The sequence below is a fragment of the Aythya fuligula genome, chromosome Z (genome assembly GCF_009819795.1).
Source record: "Aythya fuligula isolate bAytFul2 chromosome Z, bAytFul2.pri, whole genome shotgun sequence".
Taxonomy (NCBI): domain Eukaryota; kingdom Metazoa; phylum Chordata; class Aves; order Anseriformes; family Anatidae; genus Aythya; species Aythya fuligula.
The window spans coordinates 81,725,721-81,749,782 of record NC_045593.1 but is presented as its reverse complement, the minus strand read 5'-3'; the positions used below and the strand labels follow the sequence as shown (position 1 = coordinate 81,749,782).

Here is a 24,062-nt window from a genome sequence, read left to right as displayed (position 1 = left end):
GTGTGATCTAAATTACTCTTTGGCCAACAAGTTAAGTTTGTTGGCAGAAGCTGCCTATAGCATTCACGTCTGGCGTAGCAATAACTGGTAACTTAAACGTTTGTCCTGTGCCTGTCTTGTGTAACTTGGAACTCTTCTGCATAAAGTTCCAAGAACTTGTTAGTTCTCTGAAATGAGCCTTAAAAAAAAGGCATGAAAAATCAACGTTGTAGCCACGGTTTAGCACTGGTAAGCAGCTGAGCACTGCTGGCCTTGGCTAGACAGGTAGTTCCTAGGAAAGCTGGCAATCTTCCTGCACACTGAAAGCTAAAAGGAGTGCCTGCCTTCTTGTACGACATACCAGTACTTTTCTGCTATGCTGTTAAGACAGAATTTGAATTCAATTCTACCCAAATCCAAAGTTTGCTGAGACCCAATGGACAACCTTGGGTTTTATCAGCATTATGGTGTTGCAATAAATTCTCAGCAGTTAGAAACACCTGTAGCAGTTCTCATATGTTGGTGTTTTGCCTTTGGAACATCATCATTTCATTTCGGAGGTGAAACCTATACCTCTGGTTGCTCCTCAGCTTTGGCCATACTTGCCATTGTTAAATTGGTCTTAGAAGATGTATCCTGAGACTTGTGTGGTTCCCTCTGTAGGACAGGTAACCATGGTTCACCTTTTAAAGATGCTGAATGAACGAGTTGTATGTCACATCCAAGAAACAGGCCCAACTGGTCAAGAAACAACTGCTCGCATGTATGTTGTCAAAAAAAAAAACAAACAAAAACAACTTTCTGTGCAATATAGCAGAATGTTTATTAAACACTGTTTGTACAGGCTTCAAAACACAATTAAGTATACCTCTGAGGTGTGACGTGCGTTGCATTTTAGTTTCACTTCCTTTAGAATGGATACGTAACTTATCAGAACACTTGAAAGCTGCACCTGAAGCTGTACCTTACTGTGCAGAATGATTCACAGAATAACACTGTACTATTTTCCAGTCAGCAGTGAGGCAAAGCACTGCTTGACAGAATGCCAAACTTCCACAGAGCGCGCTTCTCATGAAAGAATTGCTTTTGTCTTAAAACTGTTGTTTCGTTAACCCTGATAATCATTAGCACTAAGTTACCAAGAACAGAATGTAGTAACCTGATCAGTAACACTGATAAATAGTATTTTGTATCATCGAAAGACAAAGGGACACAACATTCTGTCGTTGTGTTCCTCTGGTTTCTAATCTCGGGAATAAATCTACATTTCGTCTGTTGGCTCTAAAATAAGATACGTGTTTCCAAGCATTCTAGCTTTGCTATTCTCAACACTCATGTTTTCCCAATTAAAACCTCATGCATCAAAATACTTCACCACTTTCCTTTTCTGCATTTTTGTCTTTTTATTGATTTTGCTGTCTGTAAAGCTTGTCTCATTTTCGTAGGAACGCAAGTAAATGTGCTTTAGCACTTACATAGATATCTGCCATCTCACTTAACAGCTCTGTGAGGTAGAAGAGTTAGTTTTGCCTTAACAGGCAGAGAAATCAAGGCAAAGGACTGAAATTTTTGTCACTTCAATCTGTATAACAAAGATGAAAACTATGATTCACACTTCTCAATCTTAATTTCTGCCATAAATTCTTTCTAAATTAAATTACCCTTAATTATTACCGACACTGATGCATAAAGGCAATGTAACACGGTTAAACATTACTGTCCCTTTTCACCAAAATACTAAAGGTAAGGAGAGTTCTGCTGACTAGCAAAACAGCTAGTTCAAAATGCTCTCATTACCTTGTTAGTCCGTGTTACTGAAGTCCTTTCAAGTCAGTTTATATTAAAGTGCTTAGTGGTCAATTATTTTCAGTCACCTGAATTCAGAAGTTACATAAATTCCTTCAGGGAAGTCAGCTGCTAAATATGAGCAGCTTATTCCCATAAAGGTCCTATTTTTGCTTTACTGAGGTTATCAAAAATTTCGCTTGTTTTCAAGACCTAACAGCTAAAGCATAGAACTGATTAGTGCAAATGCTTAGGCACAGTTCAATTAAAATGCATACATTCTTTGTCTGTGCAGAGGCAATACAATGGCATATAGATTGCTCCATCAGTAGGCATTCCAGAGAACCTTAAAAAGGTGCATGTCTGCAAAACATGGCGAAAGAAAAAAATGTGGGATCCAGGATCCCATTTCACAGCATAGTACTAATAAAATAAGGTTGTCCAGTATGTTTTTGGAGAGTATACTTAAACCCAACGGAGATAATGCATTGGTTCTGTCAGTGATACCCAGCTTACCTCCAGGTTTATATTTCAAGTAGTGTAAGGCTTGAACAATATACTACCTAGCAACAATAGCTAGTATGTTGCTTCATCCATATTGTCATCGCTGCCAGCACCAAAGTCATCTCCATCTTCAAAATATGAAGAAATGTAGTCATTTTCCTAAATAAAAACACAGTGCAGATCAAAACACGATTGCTATGCCTGTGACAATTTATTAAAGAAATGTGTTTTAAACTTGTTGAGCACAAAAATTTTGAAACATTAACATGTTTTTCCTTATTTCTTGTGGAAAAATAAAACATAATTAAGTTCCAGTATCTATGAAAGAAGAGGCATGATTTTTTAATGTAAATTTTGTGCCCTTGAGGCAGGACACGTTCCTGTTTGCAACCTCTTATTTCACAGCTCTTTTGGAGTATCAAATCTGAAATACTCACTGAACTACAGCACAACCTACTGCAACAAAGAAAATTAATGTAATTGTGCCTTTCACTACAACTCTCATTCTGCTTCAGAGAAGCTAGGGACATGTGGCTGGCAGCGAACACACAACTCAATGACTGCAATCTGACTTGCTGGAAATAGAAAACCAAAAAAAAAGCACCTCTTCGTGCTCCTCTTCATCGTATTCCTCTGGTTCTTCTGCTTCGTCATCATCTTCACCTTCTTTGTCTTTTGTTTTGTCTTTCTCATCTTCAGATTTCTCTTCTTCATCATCCTTCTTTTCCAACTCCTGTCAGAACACAATTTTGTTTATGTGGTAATCCCACGTTAAGGTAACAGCATGCCCTCTGCACGACCAAAGTGTTAGGCTGCAGCTAGCAGCAAGATGACTAATGTAACAACATTGCACATTTTTTATTTATTTATTTTTTGACAATAACTAAAGAAAACATAAAGTGGCCAGAACTTCATACAGACTTATTTTATCAAGTATAAGTCATCAGACTTCCATTCTAACAAAGGTATGTCTTCTGTAATAAACTGAGATGATGATTTCCCTTTAGCATCCACTCTTGGAGTAATTCACAGTAGGATGCCATGTCACACCTGACTAAATAGTACCACATGCTATATAGTAAAGGCACCAAACAACTATTTCACCTTTTAGCTTCCCATTTCCACATGGTGTGTAATCAACACCAAAATCTGGATTTGTTTTCCTTCAGCAATTTGTGTTGTACTACTTAGTGAGATTAAGCACATCTTACCTCAATTTTTTTCAACACATCCAGGTTACTTTTAGGGTCAGAGCTGTTTGCCTTTCTTGGTTTCGCACTTGCTGAAATAAAATATATTACTATTATTTGTTTGGACATAAAAGAACAGTAGATTTTTCATTTGCTCCTAAGAGCTTGTATCTTGAGAACAGTAACTGCCATGGAAACCCCATACTCTCTGTATTAAAATTATCTTAGACTTTGAGCTACATCACTCTTAGAGGTGTAGTGGCCTTATTTATCTAAGTGATGTGTCTGGGGCGAGTTTGAAATTGTCTTTAGGCAGGTATTTGACCAAAGGTTTGGCCAAACTATGTCATTCAGTTCTGCAAAATACTTTTCACCTACATACACTGTATTAAGAAACTAGAAAAAAAAAATCCACGTTGTTATTTTTCATCAGCTGAAACGATAAAAACATATTACTGTTCATATACAGGTAGGACAGCAGCGCACTTCAGATAGATACATTAAAAAAAAGAAAAAAAAAAGACAGACAGGAGAGTATATGAGTTACAACACAGTAATGTGGTTACTGCAGCAAAGTGGCTTGCGGACCAGAGATGGCTCTTACATGAACACGACCTTTATCGAGTTACTCCCTACAATTCAGCCTTGTACTGCTGAACTATATTGTGGAGTAAAGGTCAAAAATAACATTCCATGTACCCAGGTATGAGCTGTCTGATTGCAGCACTCTCAGCTTAGGAATACCTCTCCCAGTTCCAGGAGGGGAATTTGACCGGGAGAAACAAGGAGCTCTGGATTGAGAAATACTTGAGCAGAGTTAAAGAGCTCTGCAGAGACGTCTTGTTTCCATGATTTAAATGCCCTTTTCCTTCTGTACTGCACACCACCACATACAATTTACACAGTAGGGTTGCACCTAACGCCTGAGCTCTTCTCAGTGGGGTAAAACTGCCTCTGTGAAGTTCCACACTGGTGTAGCTACACAGCTTCTGATAGACACAGTAGCTTCAGTTGAGATAGTTTATGCTCCTTCCACCCCTTTTTTTTTTTTTTAAACACAACATGATACCTGAAAGGTATCATAATTAATGTGCACGGATAGAAGGAGGGGATAGCCTTTCTGACGTGGACAGTAACCCCCAGTGATACATATTTTATGTGTCCTAATACTTAAGGAAGCAGAACTTTAAAAGCTGCAATGAGAGTGGCTGCATTTTGCCATAAATAACATTCTGTTCGCTTCAGTGTTTTGCCTAGGAAGGGATTATGTGACAAAAGCACCGCACACAGCTATGGGAAGTCAAGCTGTTCTGTAATAACACGTGAACTCTCCCTAGGCAAACACATCCAGAATGAAGGAGGCTTTTAGGGAAAACAAGTGTGGTTCAAAATGATCGTATCTGCACAAACACCTGCAGACTTTTAGAGATAATTTCTATTCAATAAACAGCCTGGAAGCCAAAAGAGACATGCAAAGTCTTCCCTTTAGTGGTGGGCGTCTCCAGAGCTCATCGTGATATTAGAGACAGGGACCCATCATTGGACAGTAGAACTTCAAGCAAAACAGCTCCTCACATCCACATTGCTTTGAGGTGCGATGCAATACAATCTAATCTTTTGAAACACCTGTTGTTACAGGAATTTGGCTTAAATGCATACATCTGATTGATGTAATATGTATGCATATAGCTGGCCTACAGGAGCTGAGGCCAGTCAACTTACAGTGTTGTTGTTTTTTTTTTTAACTGTGGTTTTGGGTTTTTTTTTTGGAGACACTGGTGATACCTAGGATCACATGGTCCACAGCCCAGGCTGTGCAGATGAGATGTGGCATTCTACCTAAAGTTATGTCAGTCACAGTCATGTGTTATTAAAACACTCCGGGAAACCAGCAGGTAGAGTAAAAATGAAGCCAGGCCTGTGCGTGTAACTGCAGCGATCCAAAAACCACTCCTACAGTCTATGAAGGTAGAATGGTAGGAAACTTGTTTGCATATCAGCGCAGATAAAATTCACTGCACTCCCTCGCCTTTGTTCCACTACAGTGTCACCTAACATGGCTGTCCTCACAACACACCACGGATGCATACCAGACAGGCAAATGTGTCACTCATCAGCTACATACAAACCTCAACACAAAAGCATTACAACTTTTGTATGGCCTCCATCATCAATATCCCCCACTCCCCCCAAAAAAAACTAAAATTGCATGATTCTTGCTTTTAGGAAAAAAAAAAAGCATTTTTTTTATCCAATCAAATTTGGATGGTCAGCTGGTCTTTGTCATTAAAATTTTGCAGGAAAGTGTACTTTTAGGAGCAAGTAGAGAAGCAGGCACAAAAGACTAAAGAAAGAAATCACATTAATCAGTAATTCTCTGTGATAATCAGAACATTAGGCTATCAAATAACGGTAGGTTGGCATTTGTGATTTCATGGAATCTCGGGGAGATACTTGTTGCCTGCAGGCTTATAAAAGCCAGTGTGATTTCTCCTTTAAAAAAAAAAAGAAAATGTGTACGTGCTGTTTTCTTGGGGGATTTTGCAAATAAGCAGTTAATTTTTGGTTGAATCTTGCAGTCTACCTTTAATACCATGCTTCTCAATGACGCTCTTAAAAGGAACAAAGCATCCAGCTGAGCCAGTCTCCATGACTACTGCACATTCCCTTTTCTTTTTCTATTTTATCCTTGAACTGAAAAATGACACATTAAGGACTTGGACAAAGAGAACAAGAAAGTAAACAATTATATTTAACAGACAGCTAGAAACAGGGGGCCAAGCGTTGTTTCACATCAACAGAGCAACAGGCTTCTACAGAGAACTTAAAATAAGTCATGCACACTAGAAAACACTTTTTAAAAAGTTTTTTGTTTGCTTTTGTTTTTTCCTTTAAGAACAACCAATACCAGCTCCAACTGCTGTTGAAGGATCTGGTTCGCAATTCTGCAGAAGAAAGCTGAAAATAAACAAAAAAAAAAGTAAAACCAGGGAAAACAGAAAGTAACCTATATTAAATCAGATATGAAATACCTAAAAAATGCAAAAGTCAACCAAATCATAAACAATGTAACTGGGAAACCCAAAACAAAGAAAATCTGAACAGCTGGCTATTTGGTGAATAGAAGAAGGGGAAATGATCACAAAATTCCAAAACAAAAAAGGTTTTTTTTTTACATCTTTAATCTTCCACTATTGCATATTGGCACCTAGCTACTTAATACCATACATCAACGTCAAAGGAAGAGAGATCTGTTCCTCTAAGTTAAAATCCTACAGAAACAAAGCAAAAAAAAAAAAAAACAACAAAAAAACCACAAAAGACAGGCAGACGAAATTATTTAGAAAATAACTGCCAAAAGCCCTGTTTATTAGGCCTCATTAACATTTCTACCATTTTTTCCCCTAACCAGCTCCAGCATGTTTTCTTACACTCAACTAGTGTGTATTAAATGCTCTTTAAAAATATATAATCTACCTTTTTTCATCTTTTTTCTTGGCTTCATCTCTCTTGGGAGTCTTCTCCAATCTGCAGAGAAAATAGCTTTGATGCATGTAAACAACAATTTACTGCGGTAATCCTCCCCCTCCCACCAACACTGAGAAGGCTGGGACCCCTGCTGTGTTGTTTACGTGTATGCCTAATTGTTTTAGCACCCAACAATTTTACTGAATTTTGGCTGTACTTTAAGTTGAGGAAGTACAGGGAGGAGCAGTATTTCACCCAGTTAATGGAAACTGGTATCTGCTTGGGTGAGACAAAGTTCAGCCCTTCCAGTGGCCCAGATGGCCTCTAATTTATGAACTATGATTAAGGTTGCAGTATTGATCTATGCTGGTACCTTTGTGGAAATTTAATGTCATAAAACCCGTTTAGCAGTGACAAAGAAACTGTGATTTTTTGTTTTCAGTAGCATTTCTGCATGTTCCCAGTTCAAAACTGACATCTGCATGGGGAGTAAGGAAGAGGGAAAGCTAGAGACCGAGGTCAAGCTTGCATTCTTGCTGTTGTTTTGAATGAGTAAAAAATAAAACCAGATTTGTATTTCTTTTGGACAAAACAACGCTTCCCCTTGATCTGAAAACATGACAAGGGCATAACCCTCAAGAGGGAATAACACGCCTTGGTGAGGATTTGCATACTTATAAAGTATAAGTATTTGAAATATAAGAATAAGTATAAGATAATAAGTATAAGAATTTGCATTGCTTATAAAATAATGAATCAAACATTTAAGAAGAACAGATAATTGCACAGGTTAATAGAGAATTAGCCTTTGGTAATCTCAGATATTACCTGGGGTCCACGCTGCATGCTCCTTTTCCCTGCTCTGGTACTTTTTACTGTACCTTTCAATTGCTGTAGAGAAAGATACAAAAAGTTATTGAAATCATTAAAAAGGCAATCCAGACGCTGGCTTTGGTATTTTCCTGTAGCTAAACATAAGTATATCCTCCTTATCCCACGCAGAGCACTTTCTCATGCTGTTGCTGAACAGCTAAAAACAGTTTCATGTCACTACTTTGAGCAGTTTCATGGCTCTTCCCAGAACTACATACTACATACTTTAAAAACCTGCATTTTATACTCACCTCCCTCCCCAACCCCAGAAAAAGAGTATTGGTTTCCAGTTTTTGAGTATCTCCTCTCAGTTAAGGGAAAGCTGTCCCTGTCCATCAAGCTGATGTACGGGCTGGAAGGGCAGACAGCGAGGTGGATCAGAACCTGGCCTAACGGCCAGACCCAGGGGGTGATGACCAGGTGCAAAGTCTGTCTGGAGGTCCCCAGGGTCAAGAGTGGGTCCAGCCCTGTTTAGTATCTTCATTATGATCTGGTTGATGCGTACTGTGCATCCTCAGCAGGTGTGCTGATGGCACAGAACTGGAAGGAGTGGCAGAAACACCAGAGAGTGGTGATGCCATCCAGGGGTACTTGGTCTGCAGCTCCCTCACGAGGGGAGCGGAGGGGCAGGCGCTGAGCTCTGCTCTCTGGGGACAGCGACAGGACCCGAGGGGGCGGCATGGAGCTGGGACAGCGGAGGGTCAGGCTGGTGTTAGGGAAAGGGTCTGCACCCAGAGGTGGTCGGGCACTGGGACAGGCTGCCCAGGGCTGTGGTCAGGGCACCGAGCCTGCCGGAGTTCAAGAAGCTTTTGGACACCGCTCTCAGGTTTAGTTTTTGGGTGGTCCTGTGTGGATCCAGAAGTTGGATTCCCTGATCCTTGTGGATCCCTTCCAGCTTGGGATATTCTGTTTTGTTCTGTACTGGACAGGCTGGAGAAATGTTCTGGCAAGAAAAACTTGAAAAAGAAGTGCAAAGTCCAGAGGGACAAGCACTGGAACAAATTTGAAAGCAGCTCTGCAGAAAAGGACCTGGGGTCATGCTGGACACAAAACTGAAGAGGAGTTAGCAAAGTGCCTCTGCTGCCCTTGCTTGCTCCTAGGAGGAGACACTGAGAGCTGGGGCTGGTTAGCCTAAAGAAGAGAAGGCTCACGGGACGTCTTAGCTATGTCTATAAATTTCTGAGGGAGGATGCAGAGAGGATGGAGCCAGGCTCCTGTCAGTGGTGCCCAGTGCCGGGACAGGAGGCAGTGGGCACAAACAGGATCAAGGAGGTTCCCCTGAGCACCAGGCAGCACTTCTGTGCTGTGTGGGTGGCTGAGCACTGGCACAGGCTGCCCAGAGGCTGTGGGGTCTCCTCCTAGGGGATCCTCAAAAATCACCTGGATGTGGGCCTGAGCACCCTGCTCTGGGTGGCTATGCTGGAGCCGGGGTGGGACCAGATGAGCTCCTGAGGTGTCTTTCTAACTCAACCTTTCTGTCCTTCCATGACTGGGAAGGCAAAAAAAGAAAAAATATAATATTTTACTCATCTACACTTGAAACGTATAAAAACGTAACAAGCAGATATACTCAGATAAAGATGGCTGATGAGATGAATGCTTACCTCCTGCTTCCCTTCAACAGTCTCACAGCCAAACCCCTACAACAAAACTGGTCGGTGACACTTGTCACCACTGTCCTAAAAGCACCCAGAACTCCCAGCTCTCAAAAGGCTGTGTGTCTGACTGATCGTGATCAAGCCGCAGGACTTTTGCGATGGCAAACCTTTGCAGTATAACAAAGAAATGTTTCTGAAATGGCAGCAACATTTTAGTCCATTTTTCCTCTTTCCAGGCACAAGAACTAAACTGAGAAATGCACTTTAAATAATACAGTAGTTATACACTGTAGGTACATGCAGTTATACTGCAAAAACAAGCTTGTGCAATCTTTCGTGACAAAAGCAGTACCAAAACTTAAGTGTTTTTTAATCAGTCACATTTTTTCTTATCACAATACCACGCCCAACTGCAAAATCCACTGAACACAAGATTATTGATTCTGATGTCAGTAATAACTAATTACTTAAACAGGGACAATTTTTGTGGATGTAACACAAAAAAATCAAAGTAAGGACTGTGACCTGTACAGTCAAAGACTTCCAGCATACTCACCAGGGAGAACAGTCAGAAAATGAAGATGTCAGAAATTAAACTCAGTTTTAAACTTGTTGTGACAAGGGCAAACAGAAGACCAACCTAAAACTGTGCAACAAAAATACTGTGTTTAAAATGGCAGTGTCCAAGGGGTATTTAACAGATGAGAAATAGGTGGCCTTTACAGATGCTGTAGGAAACCATCAGCAACAGAGGGGAAAGAAACTAGTAGCTTTATTTCAGCTTGATGACCTTTAGTGAAGCATTAATTGCTGATGCCATCAGTAAGAAAATACACCTGACTGACTCTTGCTACTCACAGTTAATGAATTAATTCCAAACCACTGCCAAGGTGACAGTCACCCAGCTGCAGCAGATATACCTGCGGGAAAAAGATGAATGATTCATAGCTTAGGAAGTGAAGAAAATTGAGAACTTAAAGAATATGGCTACTACTTGCTCAAAATAAGTGTTGAATGATGAAAGTCTCTTCTATACAGTATACTACTGCATCAAAATTGCTAGGTAGTATTAGATATGTCTTTGGTTTACTACCTGAATAATGGACGAAAGATAGATAGCTATGTCCTAACTAATTAAAATGTTTCCCCTTCTCACACTTCAAATGACATTTGGCTCACAGATGTGCTGACTCTTTAAAACAATCCGTTTGCTCCTGTAGCAAAGCCAGTCTAAGAAATTCCTGCCCATGGTCTCCCTGCTGCCTTCCTCTTACTCCTGCCAGATTTTTATGATGACATAGAAGAAAAAAACAATGGGGGGGGGGTGGGGGCTGTAAAAAAGAAACCCCAAAAGATCAGTTAAAAATAATGAGATGAAAGCAAGCTGTTTAAGCTGCAGACAACCATTGCTCCATACCAAAACCCTGAAACTGAAGAGTTTTTCTTCAACTAAAAGTTCAGTAGAACTTAAGGCAATTTATCAATGTATCCCCAGGGAGACACTGAAACTAGCTGAAGATCTGACTCCGTCAGGTAGCCGCGTACCTGTTTTTTTCCTGAAAATGTCATTTTTTTGTGGAAAAACAGTCATTAAATGACTGGGCACAGTCATCAACACACAAGGCACAGTTAGCAACACTGAGAGACCACCACACCTCAGGAAGAAAGATGCAGAAGCAAAGATGACTTTGAGGTTAGAACTATCATGTGAGGCCCAGTTGGAAAAGAGAGCTAACGTTCTCATGAAGTAGCTGCTTCCTTGGAAACTACTCGGACAGGCTTTCAGGCGTGCCAGTTTCCTTTTTTGTGCCTCAAACAGAAATAGCAAATTTCAAGCCTGGCAAAGATCAAGGACACAGGAAGCTTCTGTGAGATAAGAACCCAAAAATAGTGAAATGTGTTTATTTAAGAGATGAATGAGTTATTTTGAATTCTTCTACAATCTTAAAGGGATGAAGATTGGATCTCTTGTTCTCCTTGCCTTATAACCAAGCATCTACCTGAAAAGACCACTGCGCTGTGCTACAGCTGCCTGCTGTGTCCTGGTGATTGCCCTGCTCCAGCTGTAGGTCAGAAAAAATATTCTGCTTTTTGAGACCCACTTGTTGAGAGAGTTTGAGAGGGACTGGAATCCAGGAGCTCCTGCCTGCCACAGAAATAGGTGGCAAGTATCAGATGATCAGCAGTATCTACTGTGAGAAGCCAGGGCTCCTAAAACTGTTTCAGTCTGTGTAGCCATTCAGGGGCAGCAGAAATTCCCAGGGAGTTTCTGAAGGAATACTGAAATACCACAGAGACTGGCTGAACACCTGTGTTCAAACTAAAAAAAAAAAAAAAAAAAAAGAAGGGGGAGAAGGCTGTAGGGTCATACTGAAGTGTGCTCCTCTGGTTCAAACAGTGATTTAGTACAAGAACAAGCAGACAATCAATAAGGTGTGTTAATCACAGTACTGTACTGAAAGCATAACAAAAGATAAAAATTGCATATGGTCTCAAAAACAGCTGGAGTTCACCAGCACACCACGAATAAAATGCACTCACATTTTAGAGAGGATGAGACTGTGTAACTGTATCATGAATATCCAGAGTCAGAAAATTCTTTGATGGTTCAGGACAGATATTAAAACTCATGTTCAGGTGAGTTCTCATTATTCAGGATCAGCACACAATAGCAACAAGAAAGATTATCCTGGTGTTTGGCTACACTGGATTCCTTAAACATTTTTATAAAGCTCATTAAAGGCAGCCTACTGCACTGGCTGGACCTTGGGTCTGACACAAACTGCATTTCCCAATACTCTCTACTTCCTACTTTCCTGTAATAGTGCTTACCATTTATAGCACTCAGAAAAAGCACCAGCACATGCAGAAGGATGACAGGAACAGCAAAAAATCACAAGTGAAAAGAAGCACTCCTCCCAGTAATAACCTCCTGTGGCTGCTACATGTTTAAAATACTGCCACAGCACGGTAAACAGACATTGAGCTGTTCCTTCCCTGCTCCCCTTTCCTTCCTTCCCATTAGCTCAGTTTTCTGACCAGGAAGCTTGGATTTTAAGAGTATAATGATGTATGATTGCATGTCCAGTATAGCAGAGCATTTATTTCTAATCAAGCAGTAACAAGGCTGTTAATGTTTAATTACATATAAGATTTTCAAGTCACATACAGTATGAACAAGCTTTTAGCTTCAAATCCAGGTCTGCTGATGCAAACCTCTGTAAATTGCTTATTCTCATCTCAATCTTTGTATTTCAGGTGACTTCAGTAACACTTACCAATCTTCCCTGAATGGACTCAGGGGAAAAAAAAAATCATGTTCTAGAACAGCACGTTTTATAACATCCAGCTACTTAAAATAAGTATTTTATTTAATATGTCTTTACATAACTAAAATGGCAACTGAATTTCAAGTCTAACATTTACTATAAATTTTTTGTTTGTTTGTTTTCACACAGCAGTTGCTTTCCAGTTACAGCACTTGTATGAGTGATCTGCAACTTCAGTAAGTGTAAAAGCAGCAAAAATCCATATTGTCGTAGTCTGGCTAATTATTGTTCCTCATTATCAGCACCAGGTACATCTTCAACACATGCATTTCACTACATTATCCTCCAGAGAATAAATACCGAAGACATAAGTAAAAATGAAAAGCACATAAACAAACCTTCACGTTCTTCTTCTACTGCCAAAAAATATGGCATTTTTTTCATAGTTCCTCTAAAATCTTGTTTTAAGGCCAACATGTAATCTTCGTCTTCTCCTGTTTTCAGAGGCACTGGCTTATTGTCTGTACTCTGTACAAATTATGTTTATTATTTATAATGTCTTAATATCCATCAAACATGCAGGAACACTAAAAAAAGCTACAACAAACATATCTAGTCCTGAAAGAGCGCAACTCTGCATTATACCACTCTGCAAGGATACTTTACTGCATTCTGACATGCATAATTTTACAAACAAATGTATATCTTTTACGACTTCACTGTATCTTTCTGTAAAAATGTATCAAGCAATGAAGGAAAAATACATAAAACCTGTGAAATAGCCATTCACATCCACCTTAAGCCCATGTTAAGGGTTCTTAAATCCCAAGAGCACTTTTTCTTGCCAACCTAAATAAATCAGAAACTGTCACCCTGGTCAGCATAGCCCAGGTCTTAACCTCTTCTGAAACAGTATTGCACCTACATTAAAGTATGATTACTCTGGATAACATTGATACAGTTTGACTAATGCCATGTCACAACCAGGTAGCACACATCTCATTCCTTTCTCATTTGTGTTTAAATAAACTGTTAGTTTTTTCTTGGCGTTTTGTTTGTTTGCTTTTGAACTATGGCTCCTGAAATGGGAAAGATGAATAAGCAAAAAGAGTTTTTAAAATATACAGCAAACTAGGGCCAAAGATGGAATTAGTGTGTGGTAAATAGATTGTAGTAACTGGATATTTTTGTGTGTAGTAACCAGAATTGGTACGTAGTAGCTGGATATCACCTGACACATGGTGCACAGCCAATATCTGAGTGGTAAGCTGCAATGCATAATGCACTGTCACAGAGCCGGACCACGATAGGAGTTTGCTAATTACAGCTATATTTGCTAGATGGACAATATTTTAAATCTCTGATGATGCTGATGGTATGCTGATGCACCTTAACTGGGTTTTAATTGCATTTACAGGAAATCCATAAGATCACAGAAAGCTCCTATTAGAAACGTGTAAGAGCAACAATATACTGCTTAAAATGATTTCAGCATCAATCAGTCAACAGCTGCAGTATCATACTTTTGGTCACTACCCAATCATTAAATATAATTCATGAAATTTCTAAACAGTTCTAGTTATGACACAATTTTTGAATGGCAGAGTGGAAGAAAAATCTCTAAATTCTCCATGGCATACATTAGATACAGTGGGGCTAGCAATTCTACTACAAGCCAAAGCCAAAGCCACTGCTGACTGCAGAAGCTACAGTTGATAGAGAATGCAGTTTCTTAGAGCTGTCAAGCAGCCAACATTTACAATAGGAACAATGTAGATGGCTCACTGTAATTGAAATCAGACAATTCGAATTGTAAGGGAAATGGTGGACTTTGAGGACATGTAACATGGTTTGGCAAATCAAAGCCACTGGCAAAATAACTATTCAGGGAAATCTCAGAATCCCACTGGTTACATGTCAAACTAGAACGTTCTGTAACACGTGAGATTGAGAAAAATTTCATGCACCTTGATCAAATCCTGACATAAATGGGAAATTCTGTTATGTAAAACTGCAACACTGCAACACTACTTTTCAGCCTCCAAGTTGCCCAAGTTTGCCTGTGTAGTAAAATTCAGCTTAGTAAGAAAATTATCTACTCTTTCTTACCCTTTAATTTTCAGATACAACCTAAACATAACCCAAATGTCCAGTCTCAACTTCCTTAATTATATAGAACGCATCTCAGTTGTTTTCAAGTTATTTTCACATTCTGGCTACAGAGGCACAAAACACTCATCCTGAATCTTTCTGTGTTTGCATCAACAGTAACCTTATAAATCCAGATCCATTTGCAGCTTCTAAGGTGAGTATAACTTTATTTCAAACAAATTCAGATCCTCAGTGTTTCTATTACTGCAATGTCCATAAAACCAAATCAAGCCGAGGACCTTAATGAACAAACATCTTGCAAGCAATCCAGTTAACTATGGGATGCCACAGTTAGCAAAGGGACAGGAAGTGGTAATGATAAAAACAATAATGGAAACAAATGGAAGTACACTAAGTACCTCAAAACTGACCTGAAGTGCTTAGGGTTGTTCTTATACTTCATTCTATTATCGCAGTGAAAGTGAATACACTCTACCTAAACAGTAAGAGCGTGCTCTGAGGTAGCTGATGTACTTACAGGAAATGGTGGGGGAGGCTTACACACAGCGTCAGGTAGAGATGCACCTTTGGAAAAGCCAATGGCCTCAATGTTGAAGGTAAACGCAGCACGTCCTCTTCCTCTACCTGACCCAGCCATTTGGAGTTCCTGAAAAGATTACAAGATGACAGGTCTTTAAAGAATCATTTTTCTTACGTATATGCAATGCATTACCTATAAAACTACTGTGTAAATACCCAATGTGTCTCAAACATTGCAGTAATCTTAAAACCACTCTCAAAGATCATTCTAAACTGGCAAAAACTTTAACACCCATCTTAGGTTCTTCTGCATACTATAAATCTGGCACATGCTTCAAAACAGCTCCTCTCCTCATTTCTGGTAGCTACCTACCTCTGCATGCCTGAAATTACCTAATTACCGCCTAACCTAGGAATTTCATACTTTCCTCTTCTAAAGCTTAGATCCACGGAATTGACTGAGTTCAATCAGGGCTGACAAAGCAGAAGAAACAAGATAGGCAAAAAAAAAAAAAAAAAGAAAAAAAAAGTTAATGGAACTTACTATGAAGGCATTTTGCACTTCCTGAATGTGTCTCAAAAAATAGTCTGTATTTGTCTCTGGAGTCTTCTTTGTCCCTTTGTGTTTTTGTTTTTCCTTTATCTTTGTAACTAACTTTGGGTTCAAAAAAAGAGCCAAAAGCATAGAGGTTTAAGGTAAAAGCATCGAAGGATTTCTCTTTGCTCCACTTCAGTATATTTGTAAGCTAACCATTGATAAAAGGAGGGTGCTTTTAACTATTTCACAAAGTATATTAAAGAAATAGCCTGCATGTACAGTAATTTGCTGCAAGACTGTAAAAAAAAAAAAAAACAAACTATAGCCGACATTTACAGCCACATCTCACTCCATCGCAGAATTGTATGACCCATGGTCTGGCAGGTAAAGCAAACTGTGAGAAACATTTTTCTGGCCTAGAACTCGCCTGTGCTGCTTACCATAAACTGCACTGCTACCCTGCAGCTTACCAACCTGCTGGGTATGATCAAGGTTGTTCCTGCCATCCTGCTCTACTTGTAACAACCCAAATAGTTCCATAGCATCCCACTGCAGGCATTGGTGTGAGACAAGAAGTCCAAATGGGAAAAAAGAAACAGCTGCCAACCAGTCAACAAGGAACCCAGTACAGAATGATGATTAGGAACAAAGAAATGCCTACTTAAGATTTGTTACAATTCCTGCAAAAGCAAGAAATGGCCTTTTTATTAATGTCAGTGATAAAAACAGGTATTTTCTCGTGTATTATTTTCAACAGGAATAAGCTTTGTTTGGATAAAATGAAATCACTTTATACATTTCCAGGTCAGTCAGCAACACAGAAGACTATCTAAAAATAATCATAAAACCCTAAATAAATCATTTTAAGAAAGACAACAAAGAAAAATCTAAGCCTGAACATTTAATGAAGTGAAAATACAAAAATAAAATAAATTAGCAAAGTCATTTGCAAACAAGATGAAAAAGAAGATGCAAGACTGACAGAATTGAAGACAGGTAAAAGATAACAGCAAAGCCCCGAACATGAACAATTATCTAGGAGTGAAAAAAGGGAACTGACGACTGAAGAAAACCAAACAAGAGTTGAGGGAGATGACAAGGTACCAAGGAAAGGCACATTTTTTGGATTCAATATAACAGTCACTTTTTTAAGTTCAGCTTTAAAATTAATTCTGAGATTTTCCTGAAATAGTGAATTAGTCTGATGAGAAGTATCCAGCTTTAAAGCTAACCCTGTTCCAAACGAGAAGTTTTGCTGAAACTTACAAGTTTTTGAGTGTTTAAGCCGTTTCCGTCTACTGACATCATAAAACGATCATGAAAGAGAAATCATGAGGGAAACCGCGTGTTTTACACCTAACCCACTACGCCTGAGAAAGTTACCAAGACAGCTTTATACTTCAAGAGCCATGACCGAGGTGCGACACGCCCCTGGGTGCCTCTTCTCATTTGTGGCCACTTTCCATCCCGTTGCACCAGAAGGATGTGAGGGCCACCGAAAGCACAGTTTAAGGGTGCCAAGTTTTACATATTGGCCATGGGAGCTGCCTGTTGTGTCACCCAGGCAGCCAGAGGTCTGCAGAGGCCTCGTGCCTGCTGTGGTGGCCAAACACCTGTGTAAGTCCCTGTTGACTTGTCCTCTGAGCAAAACTCCCCATCCTGCTGACTTTCAGAGAAGGGTGAAACCAACGGAGGCTGTGAAAAAATTAAAATAAAGCAGGGTGGAGGGGTGGGGAGGGGAGCAGGTGGAGGAGAAAGGGCTGCAGTTTAAATGCTGGGGTTGTGTTGTGTTTGGCTTTGCTTTACCTTACGTCCCTGAAGGAATCAGTGCGGGTGCAAACACTTGCCACAACAGCCTCGGTCCCCTGCAAGGTGAAAACACACAAAACACCCTTCTTTTGTGCCCCTTTACCGTCACACCCACCCCCTCACGCTGCAGGGCACCCTCCCTGTCCCCATCCCCTCGCAACCCCCACGCTGCGTCCCCTCATCCTCCTCATCCCCTGACGGCCCCGGGTCCCCTCAAATCCCCTCAAATCTCCTCAAATCCCCTCAAGTCCATGAGTCCCCTCAAACCCCTGAGTCCCCTCGAGTCCCCTCATCGCCTCACACCCCCTGTCCCCTCACACCCCCCCCGTTCCCCTCACACCCCCCCCGTTCCCCTCACTCCCACCCCATTCCCCTCACTCCCCCCACCCCATCCCCTCACCCCCTGCCCCCCCACACCCCCAGATCCCCTCTCTCACACCCCCGGGACCCCCTCAAACCCTGTCCCCCCCTCACCCTCTCTCGCTCCGCCCGGCGCTGCCGCAGTGGGGCGGTCCCGGCCGCTCCCCCCCCATCCCCAGCCCCAGCCCCAGCCCCAGCCCCGTCCCTTCCCCTCCCCGCCTGCCGCCGCCATGTCGGCGCTGGAGTGGTTCGCGCACAAGCCCCTGGGCGGCGGCATCTTCTGGATCCAGGAGCGCTTCTACGAGTCCGGCAACCGGGCCAACATCTGGCTGGTGCGGGGCTCGCAGCGCGACGTGGTGGTGGACGCCGGGCTGGGGCTGCGCAGCCTGCCCGACTACCTGCGGGCTGCCGGGCTGCTGGAAGGGGCCGGCGGGCGGCCGCTGCTGGCCGTGGCCACCCACGTCCACTTCGACCACGCGGGCGGGCTGCGGCACTTCGAGGAGGTGGCGGTGCACAGCGCCGAGGCGGCCGCGCTGCTCCGCGGCGACAACTACGAGGCCGTCACCTGGCTGTGGGACCGCGAGGTGGCGCGGCCGCCGCGACCCGGGTGGCGGGCACGGCAGTTCCGCGTCCCCCCCGTCAGGCCCAGCCGCCTGCTGCAGGACGGTGAGGGACGGGGGGACACGGGGGGATATGGGGGGACGCGGGGGGTTGGGGGCGGTGGGGATTTGTGGGGTTGTCGCCGCCCCACTGTCGCCTCCCCCCCCCCACCCCCACCCCCAAGCCCCGCGTCCCGCCTGAGGGGACGCCCGCGTCGGGTGCTGCCCAGAGACGGCGTTGTGCGCTCCGTGGTGTCCCTAACCCGGTTTTTGTGCCGTTTTTATTCGTATTTTTCCGCATCACGCTTTTCCTGCCTGCTTTCCGCTGCAAAATCTGGGTTTCCAGGTTCGTACAGCCTCCGCAAGCCGCTCTCTGTGGTCCCCAGCCCACCCCACGGTCCCCAGCCCACCCCACAGTCCTCACCGCAACACACAAAAAATCAGCAGGCAGCGGGTGAAACCCCCCAGTTTGCACCCGTGCTGTAAGCATTTTTGGGGAGCATGCACGGAAATGCCCACTGCTCACACGGTTTGTTTGCCTGGAGGTGCAGGATTTTTGCCCCAGGATGAGGACTGCTCAGCAGCACTGGAGGGAAGGAGCCAGCATTTAGAGGCTCATTAGTTGAGGCTGACGGACAGCGTGCCAGTCATTTCTGGCACCTGGTAACCCTTGTTGCTCATAAACTGTCAAGGCATAACAGTGAGTAAAAACTAATTGGTGAAATACGCACAGCAAAGCATGTGGGCTGTGTTCTGCAGAAGAACGTACGTGAATGTAATGTTTCCACAAAAGGCTTTGTACAGGTATATTAAAAAAAAAACAAAAACAGAAATTTCTGCTCCTTTTTTCAGTTTGATTTCATCGTTAACAATGACTAGGTTATTTCAGCAACAGGTAACCTGACTGCAGAATACCATGGGGCAGGAGTTAAAGGGTAGCAGTGCGATAGACAGATTACACCTCCTGCAGATGGCTTAGGTAGTTGCAGCCTCTTCCTGGCTGTCCCAGCCCATCACCCTGCAGAGCTGCTGGGGAAGGCTTAACTAAAGACTTCAGAGAAGATCTGGTGAGCAGTTTGGCAATAGTCAGCAGGATTTTGGGCTGTTTTTTCTTCAAATGGGAGGAATTATTAAAATCATAAAAGATCAAGCATGCTCACTGTCAAAGTAAGATCAGAGTTTCTAGCACAGCTTTCATGGAGACAAACCCTGTGGAAGTGGCATGTCATGTCAATCCATGTGTAACTTTTTTGGGGTAAGTATATCCAGTAATACTCAAAATACAGGAGGTTGCAGAGTTACACTCTGTTAGAATCCAAAGCCATGGCTTTTACTTGTACAGCGCCCGCTTCATTTATTGGCATCAGTTTTTGCATGAACATAATTGTAAGGGATCCTTCAGGCACCGTTCGTTTTGGCTGTTCCAGCTAAAGTGGCATTTACGTGTATTCTGCCTTACCACCTACTGTCTTCCTGGTTACATGTATCTTGTAAGACTTGCAGTTTCCTTTACCTGTTGCAATGTTTATATATATATATATATATAAGTATGTTTCTGTATATATATATTTCTCTATGCATGTTTCTCTCAATTCTGGATGTCATATTCTGTTTCCTTGTACTTCTCAGCAGCTAGAGCAATGGGTTTGAAACCCCTTGGGCCACATTGTTCCCATAACTTCACCGTCTCCACTGCTGTTTCAATCACCAGGACAGGAGTTTTCTTTATAATCTTCTCTAAAGGCAGGCCTGCTACTTCAATCAAGGCTTCTGAGCATTTCCTTTAAAAGAGCATTTGTCTAAAAATTCTCTCTGATAAGTTTGAGGCTGGCTGCTGCTGCAGATTCCCAATTCCCAGATAGGTACAGTATGGTTAAATGCCAGCTCTGCAGGGATTTCTAAACCCTGTTCTAGTGCTTTGCGAACGGAGGTGAGTGGATGACCTCCTGCATCCCTACCTGTAGCACGTGGAATTAACTCTGCCCTCCCAGAGTTGCTCCCAGCCCCTGCACAGTGCTTTACATCACCCCGGGAACAGGAGGCAATACTTCCCAGCCCAGGCCTAAAGCACTCAGTTTATGTATTTATCACCTGTGAATTAATGGATTTTGCACGTTTATAACTCAGCTGGCATTATAACTTAAAATTAACAACAGACTTGTTGTTAATTATCCTCCAACCCTGGACTGGCTTTCTGCTGAGAACACAAGCTCAGGGTCTAGAGCAATGGAAAGGCATTCACATTTAAGATGGAGAAAAACATTCTGTTTTTCTGTGTCTGATTCAAGACAATTAAAAAACATGTTCGGAAGCCAAACTTGCTCCTCCTTCTGCAGTTTATGTCCTGTTGTTTTGCCATGCAAAAGTGACTGCGGTTGAGTCCTAGGTGAATTGAGGATAAACTTTAATAAACTGTGAAATACTTTGGAAATTTTCAAGGGAGGCATAGCTTAGATGTGTTCCGTTTGTTTCCTGTTTTATTTTTTCTACCATTTCTTTTTATGTCGTTCAGCTCATTAGGGTGAGAATTGGCTCAGTTAATACTGCTCAAGCCTGTGTTATCCATTACTGTCACCAGGAAATAGCATCCTGTCAAGTGCATTTTTCAAATGCCTCTGGCGCTCAGCAAGCAAAAAAAGTCCTGCTCCTGCTGTTGTGGGTGTACTCTGTGTAAACACACATGGGTAGCTGTAGGCTGTACTTTTTCGTGGTGTTTAAAGTGCAGGATAAATGCATGCGTTCATCCCTGTAATGCCTCTGTTTGCAGGGGATGTGATCAGCCTCGGAGACCGACAGCTCACCGTCATGCACATGCCTGGCCACTCCAGAGGAAGTATTTGCTTACACGACCGAGAGCACAAGATTTTGTTCAGCGGAGACGTCGTGTACGACGGATCCATGATTGACTGGCTTCCCTACAGCAGAGTAAGTGACTACGTTGCGAGCTGCCAGCGCCTGATGGAGCTGGTGGACAGAGGTCTGGTGGAGAAGGTACTGCCTGGGCACTTCAACATATTCGGAGCAGAAAGGTTGTATCGACTAGCTTCCAACTACATCTCCCAAGCTGGATTTTGTCACAAAGTGTCTACCTGTGCCATGAGATCCATTGCAAGCATAGCGCTTCGTGTCACAAATTCCAGAGGCACTTCTTCCTGAAGGTGCATTTTGTGTGGTCTGTCCCCTCGTGGAAAACCAAGTGACCTGTGAAAATGGTGGAGCAAGCAAAATGCAGTATTCATGAGGAAAGAGCTGGCAAAACGATGCGGATGAGCTGTAAAAGTTACCGCTTTTGCCGACCCTGTTCCTATTTTTATGGAAAAATGCATAAGATAGTAGCTTAGCCAAAGCTGCCATTTTCCTTTCCATTTTTTCAGGGCATGTTTGCACACATATTGTGATTGAAATATATCGTTTTATTTTTGATATGATTCTAACAGATACGTATATGCCAAAATGAGACGTTTTACATCCATGCCTGAAACTTCTTTGATGTAGCACTAGGATTGTGGCTGCTCACTCAAATCCTGCTCAGGTTTTGGCCTGGCACAGCTCATGCTGATGTCTGATTTATGTTGGGAGTAGCACCAAAACGAGAGCAATACCACGGCAGGATTCAGTGGGCAGGGAGAGATAAGGTGTAGCCATTTTCACCTGCAGCTTGCTGTCCCCTGCAGCAGTCATCTCTAGCATCTTTGCAAAGTAACTGCTTGGCAATTTGTGCAGAATCCACTGATGTATGGAAACGGTATAGACCAAATTTCCAAGCTGGATGATAACACCAGCTTAACAAAAACAGTTTTTGATGTGGATCCCACAGCAGACAGAATACCAGGGCTTTCATGCTTCCCAGTAGGGTGCAGGGGACACATGCACCCTGATGGAGGAGGAAGAATAAGCCCTGTCACTGCCAGGTAGGGAACTGTTTTGCTATAGGTGTGCTAGTTAATGAATGCATGTGTTATGCTAGTCTGTACAACGTGGATTGGGCCCTTGCTTGGTGTGTTGCTTTTCCTTATTTTCTGATGAGCTTATAAAATAAAAGCTTTACTTACAGACTAGGGTGTTCTCTAAATCAGAGAGATCCAAACGCGCGGTTACAAACGTGAAGGTTTTGTTTGTGTTTAAGCGTATTTATGTGTGACTGGATTGTGACTTGGCTGTTAGCACTCTGGGAGGGACAGGGTGGAGGCAATAACATCACTTTGCCCCGCTGCAGGTGCTGGATGAAAACAGCTGGTATGCTTGTTTCCGCACAGGGAATGTATCTGGGGCTGTTTACTGTTTGCTTATGAAGTGTTTCGGTGCCTATGAAAAGTAAAGCACTTGAGTCTGTTCCAAAAAAAAAAAAAAGCTGAATGCGTTGAGGAATGCTAAGTGACATTGTAACTCGCTTTTGAGTGTGGAATGTGTGTTGTTTAAAAGCTGTTGAAATGGTTAATGTTCATGTAATTATTATAACAGCCTGTGTACTTATCTTCTTTAAAAGGACACTGTCTGATGTTGTTTTTGTATATAAACATATACTTTCCTAATAAGATTGCAAATGTTTTTCCCAAATTTTAGTGGAGTTTTACCTTATCTGTTTGGCTTTCACTCTGCGTGGAAGCTTTGTTTTCCCCTCTCATCATACCTGACAGAAAGGGAGCCCAAAGTTTGGGCCCAAAGGCATGGGAGAGTGGAATTAGTGGCCTTGTTAACAGGTGTAAATTCCAGTGATAAAAACGGCCTTTTTGGGAAACCAGTTGCAAAATAAAAAGCACGTCTATCTAAAAGTGATGAAGGAGAGAATCACACATAGCCCTCTTCTCCTTTCACAGCTCACTGCTCTCCTGTCTTTACCATTTGAGTATATTCTTCACTGACAGTAGTACTGATAGGCTGTGATGTGCCTCGTTCTCGTTAGCTGTGCCTCTCTCCCCTCTTACAAGCCGCAGCGAAATTTTTGTGTAGGCAGAACAAGTGTGACAGTGTGGCACCTGGAAGACTTGTTATCACTTGCATCATGGTCTCTGTTTTGGAGGAATTCAGGTATGACAACATGCTACACAAGGAGCGTTTGATCAGTGGACAGGCTCGTCTCATATATGAAGCCAAGAGCAGTTTGTTTGGCCAGAGGAAGGAATATGAAAAGGTAGTTAGTCCGGGAAACAAAAAAGCCATTCCGTGAAGAGGCTTCACCTTGTGGCTTTCTTTTTTTTTCCTGCTGACTAACATGCTGCTTTTTTTTTTGTAGCAGTCCACATGCAGTTCTTTAAGTCAGAATAGACAAAGATACACACAGCGGTGCACCTCACACCAGTTATCTGGATGAAGCCATGGTGCCTCAGGTTACCCAACAGCAATTGATTGAATTCCTCCAAATCAGATGTCTGCAGCATCACACCAGTAGTAATCTTGCTCAGTGCTTTTGCAATGAGTGTGGGAGCACTCACGATAAACCTGTGCAATAATTTTGTCTA

The 24,062-nt window shown here is 42.2% G+C and overlaps 2 protein-coding genes across 6 annotated transcripts; one reads left to right on the top strand and one right to left on the bottom strand.

Annotated features, from left to right (window-relative positions):
- Positions 1–777: 777 nt before the first annotated feature.
- Positions 778–18,422, bottom strand: POLR3G (RNA polymerase III subunit G). 5 transcript variants are annotated; one of them, XM_032205564.1, is made up of 9 exons: positions 18,403–18,422; positions 17,642–17,700; positions 15,296–15,424; positions 13,065–13,194; positions 7,755–7,817; positions 6,936–6,986; positions 3,480–3,550; positions 2,873–3,001; positions 778–2,427 (listed from the first exon to the last, which is right to left on the bottom strand). In XM_032205564.1, exons 3-9 carry the CDS (start codon positions 15,413–15,415, stop codon positions 2,341–2,343), a joined length of 651 nt encoding a protein of 216 aa, XP_032061455.1. In that variant the 5' UTR covers positions 15,416–15,424; positions 17,642–17,700; positions 18,403–18,422; the 3' UTR covers positions 778–2,340. The 5 variants fall into 5 exon arrangements, with proteins under 5 accessions (XP_032061455.1, XP_032061454.1, XP_032061453.1 ...); XM_032205563.1 differs by lacking the exon at positions 18,403–18,422 and adding an exon at positions 18,262–18,331; XM_032205562.1 differs by lacking the exon at positions 18,403–18,422 and adding an exon at positions 18,119–18,155.
- MBLAC2 (metallo-beta-lactamase domain containing 2) lies at positions 18,235–22,949 on the top strand. The gene is made up of 2 exons (XM_032205560.1): positions 18,235–18,670; positions 21,371–22,949. Exons 1-2 carry the CDS (start codon positions 18,235–18,237, stop codon positions 21,757–21,759), a joined length of 825 nt encoding a protein of 274 aa, XP_032061451.1. The 3' UTR covers positions 21,760–22,949.
- The last annotated feature ends 1,113 nt before the right edge of the window (positions 22,950–24,062 follow it).